Below are 18,161 nucleotides of genomic sequence, written 5' to 3'. Positions count from 1 at the left end.
GATGATATACAATGTACAAGTCTCAATGTACAGTTTTGAGGTTGCAGCATTTATTTTCAGAATGTTCTGTTCACCTTCAAATAAAATGTGTGAATGTAAATGACACATCACAAGTTATAAATTGTACTTTACAGTCAATGATACGATAAATTAAAGTCTTTTTTTTGGAAAAAAAAATCAATTACATCTTTAAAACACTGCCAATGCATGTCATATGTACAGTACTGCAGAAAACACCAATAACTGACCACACAATGCTTTGGTGCTCCTGTTAGCCACTGATGAGATTGCAGCTGCAACTCATACGCAAAAAACACTGTTAAGTCAGAAATATCGAGATTTTGACAATTTGACAGTCTTTATTCAACTATTAATGATCACTTTTTTTTTTTACAAAATTCACATGGGTGTCATCTTTATGGCTTTGAAAGTAGCCTCTCATCCAGTCAGTCCATTTTTATTCACCGCATTGTGACTGCCAAAAATCAGTCATAGCTTACTACGACAACACACAAGCTGCTAATAAAAGCCACTTTTTCAAGCCTAGGCCATTTCTGAATGATTGAAACATGATACAAGGGCAAGAGCGTCTGAAATAAAAGCTTTGTTGATGAAGGCAAAGTCCTTAAAATCCGACAGGAAGCCAGCAAATGTAGTTATGCACTTTAATCATATTTTAGGAAACTGTCTCATTTGACCTCTAAGGAATATTTAATGTTTAAGATCAACTCTGTTCGGTCACAGACAAAACAAGACCTGATGTGATCTCAGTAGAATCCACGTCAACAACAACGCAGATGCTAACTGGCTACATTTCTAACATTTTGGTGACAATGGACTGTGTGTTGGTGTAACAAAATATATTGCATCAGCCGACTTCTGTGCTTTCAATGTAAATTGTCGACAGATGCCGTAGGTAAAACCCTGTTGCTCTTCCCCATATCACACATATAGCATTTCTACATGCACACATTGCAAAAGTGTCTTTAAACCTTTCTGGCATCGTTTGCCCAACAAGCGACTGTTTCTGGTTCACGTGGCAACATTACCACACACAGACGCACAGATTTGACTGGCGTGTCCCTGCCTGTGAAATTACACAACAAAGGCTAACCGCTGTCACTGTGATTCCACAGCAACAGGACTGAATTCACAGGGAATGTAGCTGAATGATGATGGGGCAGAGCAAGTGATACAGGAAGAAAAAAAGATACAGGGCAGAAGTAAGAGCGAAGATAGCTTGTGAATAGAAGGAAGAGGCAACCACAAAGGCTGCAGATTTCCCCACTCTTCATTAAACACATCCTCCTGGTTAAAGAGTAGATGTTAATGTAAAACAGCAAGCTGCCCAAACATCCATCAACCTCAAAAATCTCACAGCTCAGGAAAATCTTGTCAGGCTCAGATAGCGTCTTCAGGCATGGGTGTGTGCTCCTCAGGCGACTGGTTGTGCGGTGGAGAGGGAAGGGACTGCTGAGGAGGGAGGGTCGCCATTGAAGGAGGTGGGAGGCCAACGGGCAGAGAGGGTCGCATTGTGGGAACGTGCTGAGGATGGGGAGCAGGAGGAAGAGGAGGTCCGCCGGCAGAGAAACGAGGAGGAGGGAACATCATTCCTGGTGGTGGTGGGGCCCACACTGGATGAGGAGGAAAGGAAAAGTTAGGTGACCTCTGATGGCATTTAAGAGAGTATATGGTGCTAAAAATTTGAAAAGATAAAGGAGTCCTTACTAGGCATCATGGGAGGGGCCCCAGGTCCCCTGAGTGGGTAGAAATCTGGAGGTGGTGGTCCATAAGGGGATCTACGAGGAAAGGGGCCATCCATGGGGCCCATCAGGGGTCCAGGAGGTGGTGCACCCCCCAGTCTTGGATCACCTTCAGGGGGAGTCCTTCGATCAGGGCCAAACTGCTATCACAGGAACAGAAAGGAAAATGTTACAGAGGCTGGATCACAGATAGACACACCCATGCTTCACACACACGATCATCTCTTACCTCTCTGTGTTCCTGTTCACCAGGCCCAAGGCTATTTTCTCTGTATGAGCCATCTGCATTACAAATCAAATAATGATAAATACAAGAATAAAAGAAAATAAACAATCACCTCATCTTTCTTGTTTCTGATGTGTTATTTACAGTCCAAGATCAAAGAAAACACACTGGAGGAATGATGAGCAGCTATGGGCCTACATATCACAGTGCCTCACCTGCCATGTCTACAGGGTGAGGGGGTCCAGGGGGGAGACCCCTCAGATGAAGAGGGCCGGGCGGGAGGGAGCCAAGAGGAGGCAAATGGCCCAGAGCTCCTGGAGGAGGTAGAGGTCTCCTGTACATTGGACCTCCTGGTTCTGGGAACATATAGCCTAACAGAAACACACACAGTTACAAATACGTGAAGATTTCTCAGTATTAATCTGATAATAATATTGAGCTGTATTTGACTTCACAGCTCTTTCGAGAGCTGTGAAGTCAAATACAGCTCCATTCTAAGGTGTCAAGTTGAAAATTGTGAACTTTCAGTGACAGCAACATTGTAAGACTGTCTGAACTTTGGTTTACAATTTACAACATTTTTTAATGTAACTTTAACAGTAAACTTGTATAAACTGTTTTCAGGTGAACTATCCTCTCATATCATGTGATAAATAATCTGATGCAACTGTAGTTTCCAGTGTCAAAACTCAAAATGCATTATAAACAATACACATGCACTGTGTCAACATGCATTAAGCATGCTCATGCACACTATATGACTCTGACAGTTTACTTGCGCAGGTGCAACTAATGACCTTAATGATGACAGAATTCCATTTAGTTATCCAGCATGCTGGCTTGCTGTCATGGCAACAGAGCCATAATTAAAGACCTAATCTACACCTGTGCAGTAACAGCTATAAATCAACATTTTGGCTTTCATAGCTTGAGCTCCAAAACAGTGTGCGCTCACAATATCACAATGCCTTTGGAACATGCAGGAAATAATGAACCTGAACAAAACCAAAGTTAACATGATGCCACACAGGCTGAATATTTCCACAGGTATATATAATGTCATAATTAACATGCTGAATGGATCATATCATTCAGCAGGGCCACATGCAGATATCTCCCCATGAGAATGAGGACACAGATACATGTTCTTTGCTGTACTCTGAAGGCTGATTCTCACTTTGGTGCGCAAGAGCAGGAATCTTGTCAGCACTGCAAAATAGTTTTATTTAGGTCATCTTGAGTCGACTACAATTTTTACAATTCTTTAAGCATTAAAAAAACTCATTTGAGTAGTTATCTTAATTGTATCATAAGCAAATGGTTAATGCTGGTGAAATCCTCTTAAAGAATCTTAACTCTTAAGCACTTACCAGGTTAATTATGGGTTTTTCCATAATACAAGTTGACCTTACTGATTGACTGCATGTCTTTCTCTTTGTTTCTCTTGCACATACACACACACATACACGCACGCACCTGGAGGTCCTAGGTGCCCAGGGGGTCCTGTTGGGGGTCCCCTGCGATCTCTCTCCCATGTTGGAGAGATTGAGCCACTGTCTGAATGAGGACCTCCACTCCGCTCCATCTCCCCGTGGCCACCTGAAGGCTCCACTGGACCACGAGGCACTACGGAGGAAAGGACCAGCAAAAGGAGACAGTAGAATGGAAGGAGGGTGGAAAGGGGAGGTGATTGGAGACAAGAGTGGATGAGAGAGAAGGGAATAAAAGGGAACAGGAAGAACCAATCGGCCAAGGACAAAATATCAGACAACTGAGTGTGACTGCAAGAGAGAGACAAAGAGAAAGTTTTTCTCGTGGACTGTCCCATGCACCAACAGCATGCTAGCATCCAGATCATGCACACACACTGCACGTCTAAGCATCTGCAGTTGATCATGCTACATTCAGCTGGTCATTGCCATAGTGCTGCAAGTCTTCATTATATTGACTTTGTGTGACTGACTTTTAGCATCTAAGATGAAGGCTTTGTATTATGTTTGGGTTTTGTTCAAATTATAACTAGGGCTTGTAAATAATTACAAAACTGTATTCAAAATAAGTCAACACACAACTGCAGCACAAGAGAATGTCTTCAAATTACATGAACCCTTATTTATGCTTGAATGGTTGTGTCTTTCTGTGTGTGTGTGTGTGTGTGTGTACCTCTAGGAGACAGTCTAGCAGGTGGTCCATCCATTAATGTCGGAGGAGATAGAAAGGGTCTAGTTTCAGATGCAGGTCGACCCAGAGGAGATGGACCATATGGTGACCTTTCAGCTAGAGGTGACAGACAGTTTTTTGAGACTAGGGACTAATATCCACGGGATGTGACATAAATTCCTTTCTGTGCATGGCTTATATGTGTATGCTAACCTCTGAAAGGCAGTGGCCGAGCCAGATTGTCCAAGGCGTAGGGATCTTTGTCGAGGGCGTCTAGTTTAAACTGTGTGTCAGTCAGCCTATAAACAAATACATCTAAAGTCAGTATATGACAAACATTTTCTGGACCGGACTATATAATGTATGCTGTGTATAAATAAACAAGTGAAATAAAAACAGATGTAAATATTTCAAACATTTCTATGGAATTCAGACAACAGCTTATTTTTGAGTTACTGTACACTTACTTCTGTCTAAGGAGAGCGTTCTCTCTCCTGATGTCTGATAGCTCTCTATCTGCTGCTCGGGCTGCCAGCTGGAAAAAATAAGCAGAGCTCAGTAACATAACAGGGTATGTTCATAGAGATATAGTCATCACCATGGTGATCAAACCATCACATCACATGTGTTTGACAGCTGAAAAATGAATTATCTTAACATTTTAAGGATTTTTCAAGGGGGTTCAGGAGGTGTTTTACTAACCCAGTTGTTGTGGGCCTTCTTCTCATGTGCTGATATTTGAGTCTGGTAAGATTGTTTGGATTTCTCCAGCTCTTCCTCCATCTCTCCTGCTCGTTGTCTGAAGAAAATGGACAGGTGAGACACCAGCTGTTTCTGTGCATGGGATGCTCACAAATATATTTGATAATATTTTGAAGAAGTAGCTACCTGTAGTTGTTGAGTTCTTCCATGGCCAATGCAATGTTTTTATCTGCTTTATTTAACTTATCTTCTTTCTGCAAGCGCTCCTTTTCCTCCACGGTCAGCAGTCTGAAAACACATACATCTCTCTGTCAAGACTGCATTTGCACTTGCAACCTTTTATTACAGAAAAATGTGTGTTCATACCTGTGTAGCTTGAGCTCATTCTCCTGGTACATTTCAGTCATAATGTGAAGTTTCTGTTGTAATCTCTGGACCTGAACACATGAATAAGTGAAATTAATCCAAATGCAAATGTAAGTGGAACAACAATATGATAAACTATTACACAGATACATAGTGGAGGCCAGCTACCTGATCTGAATAGTGCTCAGTGCTGGACTGCAGTGATAATTTCTCATTCTCCAACTCCTTGATGCCCACTTGAGGGAAAACAAACACAGACACAAATGCAACAAACATTACTTCAGTGATGTGAGTTTCTACTCTGATAGAGCTGATTTCTAGCCTGTTACAACTCAGTTGTTTATCTTTCACTAGTGTTAATTATAAGTGTGGACTTTGTCTGACTTATTTATTCTGTATCACGCATATTAATGACAACCTTGGTAACAAAAGACATCTGTGTACAGTTGACTCACCGAGCAAGTCTTCTTTAGCTTTGACTTCATCATTCAGTTTGGCAAAAGCTCTGTCCTTGTCTTCATCGACTGACTTTAGGTCTGCATTCAGCTACACACAAATATAAACATATTGGGTTCCATTTTTACATTTCTATTTTTTAACATATTGTTCCAGTTTGAACATTATTCTGAAACAATCTTATACCTTAGCAGCATAAATAAGTTTCTGGACTTTCTGAAGGTGGCCTTGTGTGTCCTCTCTGCCTCCTTTTCCATTCTCAGCTTCTTTCCCTGCTGTCCCATTAGATGTCTCCTTTTCTCCTCCCTCTTCACGTTCCTCCTCCTCCAGGTCTGAATCCCAAGCTTTCATACTCAGCAGTCGATCTGTCAAAGACTGGAAGGGATGTAAATATATAGTATCAATCTCATTTCAAACAACACAAAAAAAATTAACTCAGTCATTAAACTAAATTTGAACTTTTACATCATTGCAGGCAGTTTTCTTCCTTTTTGTTAGGGAATTTCATATTTGAGGTAAACAAAAAAGGTAACTAGCAACAAAACGTTATAACATAATACCATAATACGCTCATCTTTGTTGGCCACATCCTGCAGCATCCCGCTGTGGGTGGCTTCACACCTGCTCATCTCTGCGTCCAACTCACTCACTCTTTCTGCCCATCCCTCCACCTGCTGCCTCAACTGCAGGGGAATAAAGAGGGAGCGACAAAGACACAAAATATTTCTGTTTTAATAATTCCAAGTACATGGGTTGCAAAGAGTTCACAAAGAAAACCTTGAATTACGCCCATCATCTGACTGTAATTAAAAACTTAAATCAAAAACACCTCACTTCCTGCCATGAACAGTAGTTGTGTAAATGCGTCTGTGTGTAAATCATCCTACCTGAGCATTGCTTTCCTGTAGCAGTGTGTTCTCCTCTCCAGCTGTTTCCAGATTCCTCTGTAGTCTGTCACTGTTCATATCGTACACTTTGAGAGTAGTTTGTGCCTAGAGATAAACGAGCAGTAATAATGTCCCATGAACCACAGAAAAAGAGCAGAGTAAGTAAAACTTGAGAAAACGAATATGAAGGTACAAAGACAAGCTATTTGGCAATGGAGGACTGCACCTGTTCATCCTGTGACTGGAGGTCTTTAATTTCTTCATCAAATGTTTTCATGTTCTCTTCAAGCACCGCTATCTGGAAGGATAACCAAACAATTATCCAGTCTAATAATATTATACTACTGTTGTTTCAATTCCTATCCAAATGTTATTAATTGTAGATGTTACAATGAAATCTTTGACAGTTTGGTATGTCGAAAGTAAAATGTGTGCTCCTACCCTTCTTTCTTGCTCTATCCTATGATCTTTCTGCTGGTCCAGCCGATCCTTCAGTTGATTGAGATCCCTCTCCAGCTCCCTTTTAGCATGTCCCAACTGTCTGGCTTTGCCCTGCAAGAGCAGGAAAACAAGATGTGTTCAGCAAACTCCCAAAAGAATGAGATAGTGTTAGGTGAACATGAGAAGTCAGATTAATGCTAAATTAATAAACAGATTAATCAAATTAGTGTGATAAAATCATTACTCCAAATTTGGTGAAGCATTTCAGATTTTGAAATAACTAACACCTTTAAAATAACAGCATATCAAATGACAGCTTGGGTGTGGAATGGGTCGCTCATAGTGATAAACCTACAGATAAATACTGTTTGAATCTGCAACTCCTCTTAGCTTTAAGGAGCTTTAAAGTGAGTTTCATCTTATTGTTTAACTGTTCAGTATCACCTCTCTCACAGCATTTCAGTGTCAGCAGTCAACTATTTTCAGTGAGAAATCCCTAAGAAGTCCCTGTATACTTACCTGCTCATCACTAAACAGCTATCAGACACAGTTGACCATGTTGGTTATAGCATAGTGGAGCATTCAGCAGCTAAAGAGCCAAATAATTCCTGAGCTAAACACAACTCCAAATGAATGATAATGTTGGTGGATGTTTAAGTAAGCAACAGTTTAAAGTTACATTACATAATCAGTATCTGACTTTTTGCCAAACACTGTGCAGAAGTCTGTGGTTTAACCATGTGGTTTTTGTTTCCAGGTAGTTTGACATTTCTTAATTCCCCCCTTTTTTGTCACTGCGTTACCTCCAGATGTTCTGTCTTTTGAGTTTGGGCCAAGACACCACTGTCCCTTAGTGAGTTCTCCAGGTCATCATACTGCAAATGACACATAAATAGGACATACATCTGAATAAAATGGACAAGATTTGTGTTATCCATGACAAAATAGCGTGTCCTTACACTTTATAATGTGAGAGTTTCTGCTAAATGAGAACATATGAATTTGGCCTTGTGTTTCAGACAAGATCTGCTTGTAGTCAGCAGTCAGTCTGCATTGGTATCAGTACCAACCTCTTGTTGACATTTGCTGAGAGTCTCAAGAACTTTACACTTTTCATCCAGCAGCTGCGCAACCTGCTCAGCCATCCACCGCTCTTTACCTGAAAACAGGCAATACAAAGCTTATAAATAATATATCTATCAGTTGTCTTTCATATATTTCTGCTTAATATGATACTATAAAGTGTGATGAGATGTATTAAGTTTGTTACTCTCAAGCCATAAAAATGTATCATGTTAAGAAATGAGTAGAGAGAACATACTTCGATACAATCTGCTTTTGACCTGTAAAAACAAGAATAAAACAATCATGAATACACAATCATTTGATAAATTATTTGAACCAGCAGCACAGTCAAAAATTACTATACTGAAATCATATAACATCTATGTGATATTGATGCGTATATACTGACAGAGCTATAACATCTACAGGTGAACAACAGCATCGTCATCAGCCCCACGAAACTGGTGATGATGACAGGCTCCCATGGGACCCCATACAGGTCAGGCCCCGGTCTGATATCATCAGGCAGCGACGACACAACCTAAAAGAACAGTAGAGAACTGTTTATTATAGGAGCTGGTCCTAATGAACACCTTTGAAGCACACATCCTGTTTGATCCTTGTACGTCTGAGAACATTATTTGGTTTGCTCTATTTACCCAAGTGGATTATACACAAAGGAATACATATTGTTGACATGAGGATCAGCTCCTTAGTGTTGCACGACTGGCCAAAATACTGGTCCTAGTCAATGCTCTAGAGACCTACTAACAGCTGTTGCTTCAGTAGGCAGGATTATGCTTTTTATATGTCTAAAAGGAACGAAACAACTTTCTAAACTCATCTTTAGTAATATATGACAAAGCTAACACAACTGATCTCGAAATGTAAACAGCCTTGACTTCTCAGCCTTCAGAAGTTACTACACAGCTGCTAAAGAAACGAAAGGATAGCATAGAGATGTAGAACAACATTATCTGCAACAGCTAGAATTCGACTCGTCCTATATTGTCTGAAAGATCAGAAATAGTTTAGTGAATTACAACAACACTTGATCAGACACAAGGTGACTATCTATTAGCTAGCTTGCTAACTACTACCAGCTAACTCAGAGAAGAATCACAAACACATCTCAAAAAGCAACTTTAAATCTCAATGTAGTCTTGACAGTTTGTTTACAACGCTGGTAGCACACACGTAGTCAAGTATAAGCTGTACGTCATTTAAAAAAATGTACACAACAATAATAATGAGCTGTTTTCTACTGCTTGACAGTCTGTTACGTTGTGTCAACTGTGAAGGCTAGCTGGGAAATGCTAACGAAACCTGCCACATAACGTACATCCTTCACTTTCTCCACGGCGATACTGTAGTAAGCCTCTGCCGTCGCCTGAATGTCGACCGCTTTGCTGGCCATCTGGTCGCTTGTCGTATGTTCCGCCATCTCCGAGTTATTTCATTTGCTTATTTTAGTGGTATCTCACATTTGAAATGACATTAGGTATAGAAACTGAAGCCAGCAGCCGGACTAGCGGCGATTTCACATCCTATTCACAACACCGACGCTGAGGAGTCGACCACGTCATAGGAGGGGAAAGAAAGTTGGATTTTCTTTACAAACTGCTTGTAAAGATATCACTACATTATCATGGCTTAGAAAGTTAACAACGAGCAATGTCCATATATATTAAGAATAAATATATAAATATACATTGATTTGAGAACCCACACGGTCATGTAGCTATAACAACACCCCCAGCCGCAAAAATGGTTCAGTCGCAACGTCACCAATTGTAAAATGCCACACTGGCACATCGGAGCGATTTCAAAGTGACACTAAAAGGAACAGGTGTCACCAAACTAAATAACGTGTTCCCAGTGTTGTCTTACTGATTAACTAATACAACTATGTCAAACCTAACATGGAAGTATATTAAAAAGCCATTCTAGAGCTCTGTACGACCATGTGTCATTTGTGCTGAGTTCAGCCGCTGGCTAATAACAAGCTGCCTCTGTAAGTAGGACACAGGTGAAGACGTGACTGAGTCTTGTTTCTGAAAAAGGTACTCACCAAACTGTCCTCTTTTTCGTCCATTTGAAACTAGAGAATCACAATCCCTCTCATAGTATTTTAGACAGTTTGCCTTTAGAGCAGGGGGACTGCCAGCTGGCTCACTGTAGGCTATATGTAATGGATCCAGCAGCACAGCAGGAATGCGAGTAATGATGCTCACGCCAAGCTCGTTTGACAACCGAGACGTAGGTAAAGCTGAATGCCAGAGGGAGAGCCAGGTCAACATGTCACAAGTTCACTGTCTTAAAGGACCAGGGCCCACAGTATACACACTTGAAATGCAGTGTCAGGGAACCAAAGATGTTCTGTACAAAAGCGCCTCTCAAACACACTGTGTTTATTTCTATGTTGTTTTGAACAAACCGGAAAGATAACTGAAGCACAAAATAAAATGTGTTGTGGTTGGATGTCACATGACAAACAAATGACACCCATGGCTTAGATCATACAGTGATCATTTACCCTATCTTTGGCTGGCATGGATTTAAATCTGCTGACAACTCTTACCTGTACAGTCAGCCATGTGGTGAGCTCCCTTGCTGCATGAACATGAGTGGTCGAGTCTTCAGCCATCTGGTGAACAAAGTCCAGCATACGGTTCATCACCCCTGGACCTGGAGCAAAATTATTAACATAAATGTTCAACACTGAAGCTTTCCTTCTTTGCTGCAATGTTTTTGGCAATACAATATAATCAGAAATCAATCCAAAGATTTTCTGTTGGTTCTGGTAATGCCACCATGTCTGAGCTCGTGAGCTTGTATGTCACAGGACTGAAGATGTAGCAGGTTGAGTAGCACTCCTCATTTCTCATGTTAGTGCTCATTATCTTTTAATCATCTTTCAATCCCTCTTGATTTCGGGTTACTTGAGTCATCCGTACCTTCTAGTGGCTGCGGTGTTCCTGGATGAACATGAGGCTGAGACTCAGGGGACACTCTCTCTTCTTTACCTCTGTGTTCCTTCTCTTCTCTTTTCTTACCCTCAGTGACCCACTCCTTTCCTATGCCTCCACTCAGGTGTCTGACTTTCTCTTTATCCATCCCCGTCTGTTCATCTCTCGGAGCGTTATTATCCAGACCTACAGAGGACGCGGACATCTTGTTTGACCCTCCCTTGATGGTCTCATCTGTATCTAACAGGGGAACATGTGCATTCTGATTGAGATCACTGAAGTCAAATGCATTATAAATTAAATATTAAATTAACTTAAAGTGTCACTAATATCAGCTATGATCTTTGAGGCCATATAGACAAAAATACCTTGGTGGTTTGTTTTACTGACATCTAATTGTGCTTTGTTGAAAGTCTCTCTCACTCTTCCCAACAGCATCTCTAGCTTCTGCAGTGCGATGAGTGCGCTCGTCTTTTTTTTATCCTCTTGTGGTGCATCTGCGAGCCTCATGCTCGGAGCCACTAGCGTCTCCCTGTGATAATGCAGAAGTCTTTCTATATCCAAAACTATCGATTCATCTCTGTCAGGGTCATCCATTGTGGAATCTGTTTTTCCTAACTTGTAATCCAAAAACTGCAGCTTGTGTCCTCCGAAGAGCTCCTTCAAAACAGTGGTCTCGTGTGCGTTCATGTATGTCAGGAGGTTCTTGTAATGTTTGGAGAGGGTTTTTGTTTGGAGGGGGCTTCCTGTGGTTGGAGACAGAGAACTTGGGTGAGAATCGGCCTGTGTCGTCGGCGGAAATGATGTCTGCATAACTGTAAGTGGGGTGGGCTGCTGCTGCTGTTCTAACAGGACGATCGTAGAGTTTGTGTGCAAATCTTCAACGTGAACCTGAGTTGAATCAGTAGTTGACTCCATCTCTTGTTCCGGAGTCAGAGGGGTGTGTGACCCGGATGTCTCAACCGACTCAAGACTTGGTTCAGATTCTGTGGATTCAGTGGAAGGTGTTTGGTGGAAAAAGCTGAAGGCGTTACTGAAAAGGCCAAGCGCCCCTCCACTTTTAGTCTCTGCTATGCCTTCACTGAGACCATCAGACACAAGTGAAGAACTGGCTGGATGCTGAGCATCCTCATTCACTCTCACATCATCATCCTTTACGTGTATGTCCCCCTCTTCCTTGTCAGTTTCCTTCTCTGTATCTATCTTCTGATCAGAGCGTAAATGTTTTGTTTTCTTTTCATTAGAAATCTCGTTGTTGCTAGTTTCAGTGTCTTCTGGTTTCGTTTCATCTCCCTGGTGAAGGACTTTGTCATTAGAGAAGTTTGTGTTTTTGGCCTCACTGGAATACGGTTGATCATCCTCTTTGTCGTCAGCTGTCTTGCCAAGTAAATCGAGTTTTGAAATGCTGTTTTGGCCACTCTCACCTGAAGGTAGCAGATCATTGTCTGTGTAATCAGTTTTCCCATTAAAATCAGTGAAACTGTCAGCATTGTTGCTTTTGACGCCTTCACTCCCAGTTATATCTGAATCACTGTTTTTCTTCTCACCCTGCTCTTTTACCCCCTCGTCAGCCTCAGCGTCATAATTTCTATTTTCTTCCTCATCCTGTTTTCTATCCTCGTCTGTCTCCATGCCCTCAGATGGCACCGCCTGACTCACTCCTGTCCTGTCTGCTAATATTTGATCATTGTCATTCATTGGATTTTGCTTTCCTGTCACTATTTCTGCTTCTTCTGCTGCAGTCACTTTATTCTCAAAATTGTTTTCATCTCCATCCCTCACCAGTCCATCTCTGCTAGCATGAGGACAAAGCTCATTTTCACATTCACTCCTCTCACCCTCCCCCTCTTTCATGTCATCCTTAACCTCTTCCACCCCCTCCCATTTTCCGTTTTCTTCCACTCTTTCCTCCTCTTTCACCTGTGGGCATTCTGTCTCTCTCTTTTCAGTCTGTGTAGGCATTTCGGAGAGCACAGACTCCAAGATATTCTCACCTTGTGTCCCTTTCTCAGTTCTTTCTGACTCTGCCCTGTCAGTGTTTTCCATCTCTGCCTTAAAATGAGATGACTCTACTTGTTTTTCTTCCTCTTTCGCCTCTTTTTTCTTTTCATCTTCCACCATCTCTAACTTTTCCCTCGTCTCTTCTTCATTTAGCAATTTCAACTTCTGGTTTTCCTCTATCGACTCTTCCGTCTGCTGTAACTTTTCCTCTTCCTTTAACTCCTCCACTTCCTCCTGCCTCTTCTCTCCCTGTAGCTCTTCCCCCTTCTCTTGCTCCCTCTCCTCATTTACCTCTTCCAACTCATCCCCTTTCTCCTCTTTCTTTAATTCCTCTTCTTCCCCCTGCTTCTCCTCTTTCTTTACTTCTTCCACCTTATTGTGGTGGTCCTCTTCCTTTACCTCCTCCCTGATCTTCTTTATTTCCTGCGACTTCTCCTCTTCCTTCAACTCCTCTACCTCATCCTGCCTTTCCTCCTCGTCTTCGTCAGTCTCTGTTTCAGAGCCTGTACCTGACTTTAAACCACTTTCATTCAAAACATATTCCTCCAGCCCTGATGCCTCAGTTTGAACTGCCTGGAGGTTGTCTTCACTAGCTTTCTTCATTTTCTTTAGCTTGTGTGCATCACCTTCACTTTGTCGCATATCTGGGGACACAGAGTTCTGATCTGCATCATCCTCCATCTCTGGTGTGCTCTCACTAGCAGAAAATGATCTTCTGTCCTCCTCCGAGGCATTGTCAGACAACATTTCTGTACTCTGATTACTGGATGATCCAAACCACTGAGAGCTGTCCTCAACAGGGTGCCCCTGTTCCCCCTGCCCTAACTCACCCTGGTTTGTCTCTGTATCTGTGTTATTACCAATTATAGCCAGTGAATCTGAAAGATATGTATTGTTTTCTTCTCTGTGAGCAGTTAAAGTGTCTTCCTCAGTGGAGACTGGTTCATATCGCTGTTCTGCAGCCCCACTGACTTGAATTTGTTCTGCTGATCCATCAGCATGAATCAGGGAGACTTCTCTCTGAAGTTCATCTATATCTGCATTACTCCCTTCACCTTCATGATCATCCTCTCTGGAACCACTTTTACCAGACTTATCAGTGGATTCGTCTGTGTCGTAAATCTTATTTTGGATATCAGACCTTTCCTCAACCGTTTTCTCTTTTTTGTCCTCCTCACCAACAGATGGCTCTGTGGAGTCTACATTTAACTCCAGAGATCTGGCGCTGTCAGACCCTAAGTTAATGTCATATTGTGTGAAAAAATCCTGATGAGTGTGACCCTTGTCTTTTCTGGGCCCTCTGTTGTTATCATCCACATTTTCTATTGATTTAGGCATCTTATGATCTTCCCCCTTCATTTCTACTGATCTTTCCCCGTCTAGTATGTTTTCCTCTTTCTCAATATCTTCTGAAATAATATGTTCCTCCTCTTCCTCACTGTCGAGCATTGAAGACATTCCACCTACAGCCTCTGACTTTTCTTCTAACAAATCAATGTCTTTTTGATTGTCCTCAGATGCTACATCTTCAGATGAGACAGTGTCCCTGCTACTGTCTAAAGAACCTCCATCATTATTATTAGTGCCAGATACTATCTCTATCTCTGATGGGACAGTTTGGTCTTTTGGAGGATCTTCCACTTTTGATGCGTTGCTACTTTGTGCTATTTCTTCCTCTGTCAGTGAAGGTGGTGATTGACTGGTATCCACTGGGATCTCTTCTCTTTCCTTCAAACCACTTTCTGTTCTCTCATCAGCTTCACTCTTTTCTTTCCTGAAGCCTAAAATGTCCCCGATCCCCACATCAAACCAAGAGCCAGACCCTGACTGTCCCTCCTCCTTTTGGACTGTCTCCTCTGCCTCTCTTTCAGTTGCTCCCTCATGTCCGGCCTCCTGATTGGTCACTCCAAAGCCCAAGGTATTTGACAGTCCATTTCCCAGCCAATCCAATGTTCCCATCTCTTCCTTCTCCTCTTCATGTAACTGGCTACCTTCTAGGTCCAGAGACATCCTCCTGCTCCTGAATGTCTCTGTTGGTTCTTTTTCTTCATCAGCCTCTCTTTCTTCAACGGAGTGATCTTTTTTATTCTCTCCCCCGAGGCCAAGCCACCCAGTCATAGTTGAAGTGAGAGAATCAGCACTTTCTTTGTTGTCTTCTGTATTTTTCATAATATCATCAGGTTTTCCATCTCCTCCCAACCCTAGCCATCCTGTCACAGAAGATGTGAAAGAAGCTTCAGCCTGTGTTTCTGTTCTCTCATCTTTTGTCCCTCCTTCAGCTGGCTCACCAGGTTCATCCTCTGTAGCCAGGCCTAGCCATCCTGTCACTGAGGAACTGAGCCAGGGAGAGGATGCAGACCCACCTTGTTCGCCAGGAGCCGCAGGAGCCTCCCGTGCTTCCATTTGAGTCTCAGGAGCAGCATCTTCTGCATTTTCGCTTTCGTCCGCTTCTGTCGATGTATCGTCAGTATCCCGTGCTGAAAGTGGAGGTTCTGTCGGGTCTTCCTCGGATGTTGAAGGACTTTCAGCACCTGTGTCTTCAGTGTATGTGGTAGTCTGGGTGATTTCTGACTCCTGGTTTTGGATTTTGTCATCATAATCATCATCATCACTGTCCAAATGACTGGAGTCAATTATATAACCAAGCTCATCCATACAGAAGAAATCCGATTCCTGCAAGAAGAGAGCAAAGGAGGGCACTTTAGAAATAAGCAGTGACAGAATACAATACGAATAAATCTCATGCCAACAAAAAAATGACACCGTATTGCAAAAATTGCCACAGGATCATGGGTCACCTACCCTAACCCTAGAGTTTTGGAGAAGGAATATTATTTTTTTCCATAACTGAATAAACATGCTGTTCTTAGAGGAAAGTAAGGTCCCTAGAACACTGTTTGAAGCTAGAGGGTGGCGGGGTCCGCCAAAAATAAACAAAGTAAAATAATATGATATTGTGTTGTCCTCTAAGGTCAGTTTGTTTATCCTTGTCATGGTAATTCTTCATTCAGTCATGAAAACAACAAGAGTTTTGCCTTGTTTGGCATTTAAATAAGAAATCTGTCAATGAATTTATAAAAATTGCACCTTTAATGACACGTTAAATGACAGTGAAGTCATTTAAGGCTTTGAATCTCAGACTACCAAGCTATTCAAAAGTAGTAGTTAAAGCATGTGTGGTTCACTACTCCCCAATATTTGTGATAATAAGGTATTTATTTTGTACAGATTCAACAAGTACTCATTCAAGGGTAAAAGCTATACCATATTAGTTTACTATTTAGTCCCCTGCTATAGTAATAATGAAAGTGTGTGTTTCGTTCAAAGCTTCTTTTCTGAAGTACTAAAATCAATGTTTACCTGTGTTTCCACTACTTTCTCCACAGCTGCATGAACCTGCTCCTCTTTTACCGCATCCTTTGGGAAATAACCAAACTGTTTGTCAATCTGAAAGGTGAAAGAAACAGAGCAGCAATCACACTTCTGAAAGGCCACATCAGCAGAGTGGGAGAACTAAAAGTATGGCAAGAAAGAGACAAAGATGATAAAGTACATCTTTTTTAATTTCTTTTAAGATTTTGCTCTTCACTTTACAGCCATTTTTACTGTTAGCTATGATTACAGTATAGCCAAGTGGTGCAAATTGATAACTGAAGTTGGTAAGAGCTGTAGTTACATCAGAACGCAGGCTTTAATCGTGATCCTGATTTCCACCATAGCCTTAATTTCTGTCTCAATTATGTACCAAGTCTCTGCTGCTTATACACTCTTTATTTTTAAAATCCTGACATATATTCTTAGCTGTAGGGATTTGACGTCATATTTAACCATGATCCTCTACTCAATCATACTGACAAACTCACATCTTCAGCAGACAGAAGCACTACTTACAATACATCCAACTCACTGTGTCTCTCCAGGTTTAAAGTCCCAACAAGCCCTTTTTTAAATTCTGGTGTACATTCATTTAAGACATTCCACAGTAAAGAACAGGTACATTTACACTGATGCAGTTTTTGCTTTAGCCCAAAGTTACTCAAATCACTTCAATCAGTCGTTCCTATAATTCTGTCTATTAAGGTAGATAATTAAATCATCTAATGAATGGCATGGAGTGCCTCCACAGACAAGCAACATAACTCAGTCAGTGCTGGGAATCTCAGCGGTTAATCAAGACTAATCTCTTCAACCTAGAACTTCAGAGACTTAGTCGAAAGAGTTAATTCCCGACAGAAAGTGAGAGAGAGAGAGAGAAAGATAGGGAAGTATGAGATATGAGACGTACACTTCCTGCCCACAGGTCATCTCTCTTTCCGGTCAGTTTGTGGTAAACAAAGATTGTGTCTCCTTTCCTGAAGCTCAGGAAACGGCAATCTTTACCTCGGTGGTCCCTGATGGCTTGCACTCTGCTCATTAGGCCTGCAAACACACATAAGGACAAAGTCACGCAGCCGCAAAGACGTAATTTAAACAGAAACACAAATAATACACATGATGAAAAGCATAAAATCCCAAAGAAAGCTTTGAAAATAGAGTTCCTTATATATGAATTCACTAAGAGTATATCGCAAGGACTTACTTTCACACTCAGAATCTCCACAGATCTTGTAGTCAGACAGCAATCCCAGACTGAAGTGAGGTAAAATCACAAGAAGTATGCCTGTACTCCACAGGACGTTGTAAGACTGTGAAACCGCCATTCTTGTTTTAACAGGAGTGTATCAAGAAAGAAGTTCCATCGTGGGGAAATAACTTTGGCCAGTTGTGCAGGCAAGTGGACATTGCCTCTAGGCTGTTGCTGTCATGAAGACTCAGTGGTAAATGAGAGAGTCGAGATAAGATATAGGCCTAAGGCTAGCATGAGGATAATCATTAACATCCATGAGCTGCTTGAATTATGCCTACTATCAAACCTTTATCTGGTCACTGGTAAAAGGTTTTCAAACTTATTTTTAATGTTAGACAGAAAAGTTTAGTGTGAATTAAACAAAACAAACAAACAAACAAAAATGTGTCGACAGATAAATATTTTACCAGGCTAATACGTGGACATTTTCTGGACTTTACCCTTCATCCAAAAAGACTAACAACACGAGCCGCCTACATTTCCATGGCAACCAACGCC

General features: G+C 41.6%; 1 protein-coding gene across 4 annotated transcripts; it reads right to left on the bottom strand.

The window, feature by feature from the left end:
• Window positions 1-28: 28 nt before the first annotated feature.
• Window positions 29-18,028, bottom strand: ctage5 (CTAGE family, member 5). Of its 4 annotated transcripts, none has more exons than XM_037125210.1 (28): window positions 17,616-18,028; window positions 17,322-17,455; window positions 16,397-16,483; window positions 11,404-15,709; window positions 11,024-11,275; window positions 10,648-10,754; window positions 8,476-8,607; window positions 8,323-8,344; window positions 8,072-8,160; window positions 7,805-7,876; window positions 7,002-7,112; window positions 6,787-6,858; window positions 6,561-6,665; window positions 6,234-6,356; window positions 5,860-6,048; window positions 5,673-5,763; window positions 5,386-5,453; window positions 5,218-5,288; window positions 5,038-5,139; window positions 4,852-4,948; window positions 4,617-4,684; window positions 4,363-4,448; window positions 4,153-4,266; window positions 3,466-3,615; window positions 2,205-2,360; window positions 1,993-2,045; window positions 1,729-1,906; window positions 29-1,634 (listed from the first exon to the last, which is right to left on the bottom strand). In XM_037125210.1, exons 1-28 carry the CDS (start codon window positions 17,734-17,736, stop codon window positions 1,402-1,404), a joined length of 7,389 nt encoding a protein of 2,462 aa, XP_036981105.1. In that variant the 5' UTR covers window positions 17,737-18,028; the 3' UTR covers window positions 29-1,401. The 4 variants fall into 4 exon arrangements, with proteins under 4 accessions (XP_036981105.1, XP_036981106.1, XP_036981107.1 ...); XM_037125211.1 differs by having other exon boundaries at window positions 1,729-1,903; XM_037125212.1 differs by having other exon boundaries at window positions 11,123-11,275.
• Between the last annotated feature and the right edge of the window lie 133 nt (window positions 18,029-18,161).

The sequence above is a fragment of the Acanthopagrus latus genome, chromosome 16, assembly GCF_904848185.1.
Source record: "Acanthopagrus latus isolate v.2019 chromosome 16, fAcaLat1.1, whole genome shotgun sequence".
Taxonomy (NCBI): Eukaryota; Metazoa; Chordata; class Actinopteri; order Spariformes; family Sparidae; genus Acanthopagrus; species Acanthopagrus latus.
Note: the sequence above shows the minus strand (reverse complement) of the source record. Positions and strands in the feature narration are given on the sequence as shown.

What these genes read in the sequence shown, in the direction of transcription:
- ctage5 (XM_037125210.1), bottom strand. Translation starts at nt 17,736, where the DNA reads ATGGCGGTTTCACAGTCTTACAACGTCCTGTGGAGTACAGGCATACTT. An exon ending in ATGACCTGTGGGCAGGAAGT is followed by an intron (nt 16,484 to 17,321) that starts GTACGTCTCATA and finishes TTCACCTTTCAG; the next exon opens with ATTGACAAACAGTTTGGTTA. An exon ending in CAAAAGCAGATTGTATCGAA is followed by an intron (nt 8,161 to 8,322) that starts GTATGTTCTCTC and finishes GCCTGTTTTCAG; the next exon opens with GTAAAGAGCGGTGGATGGCT.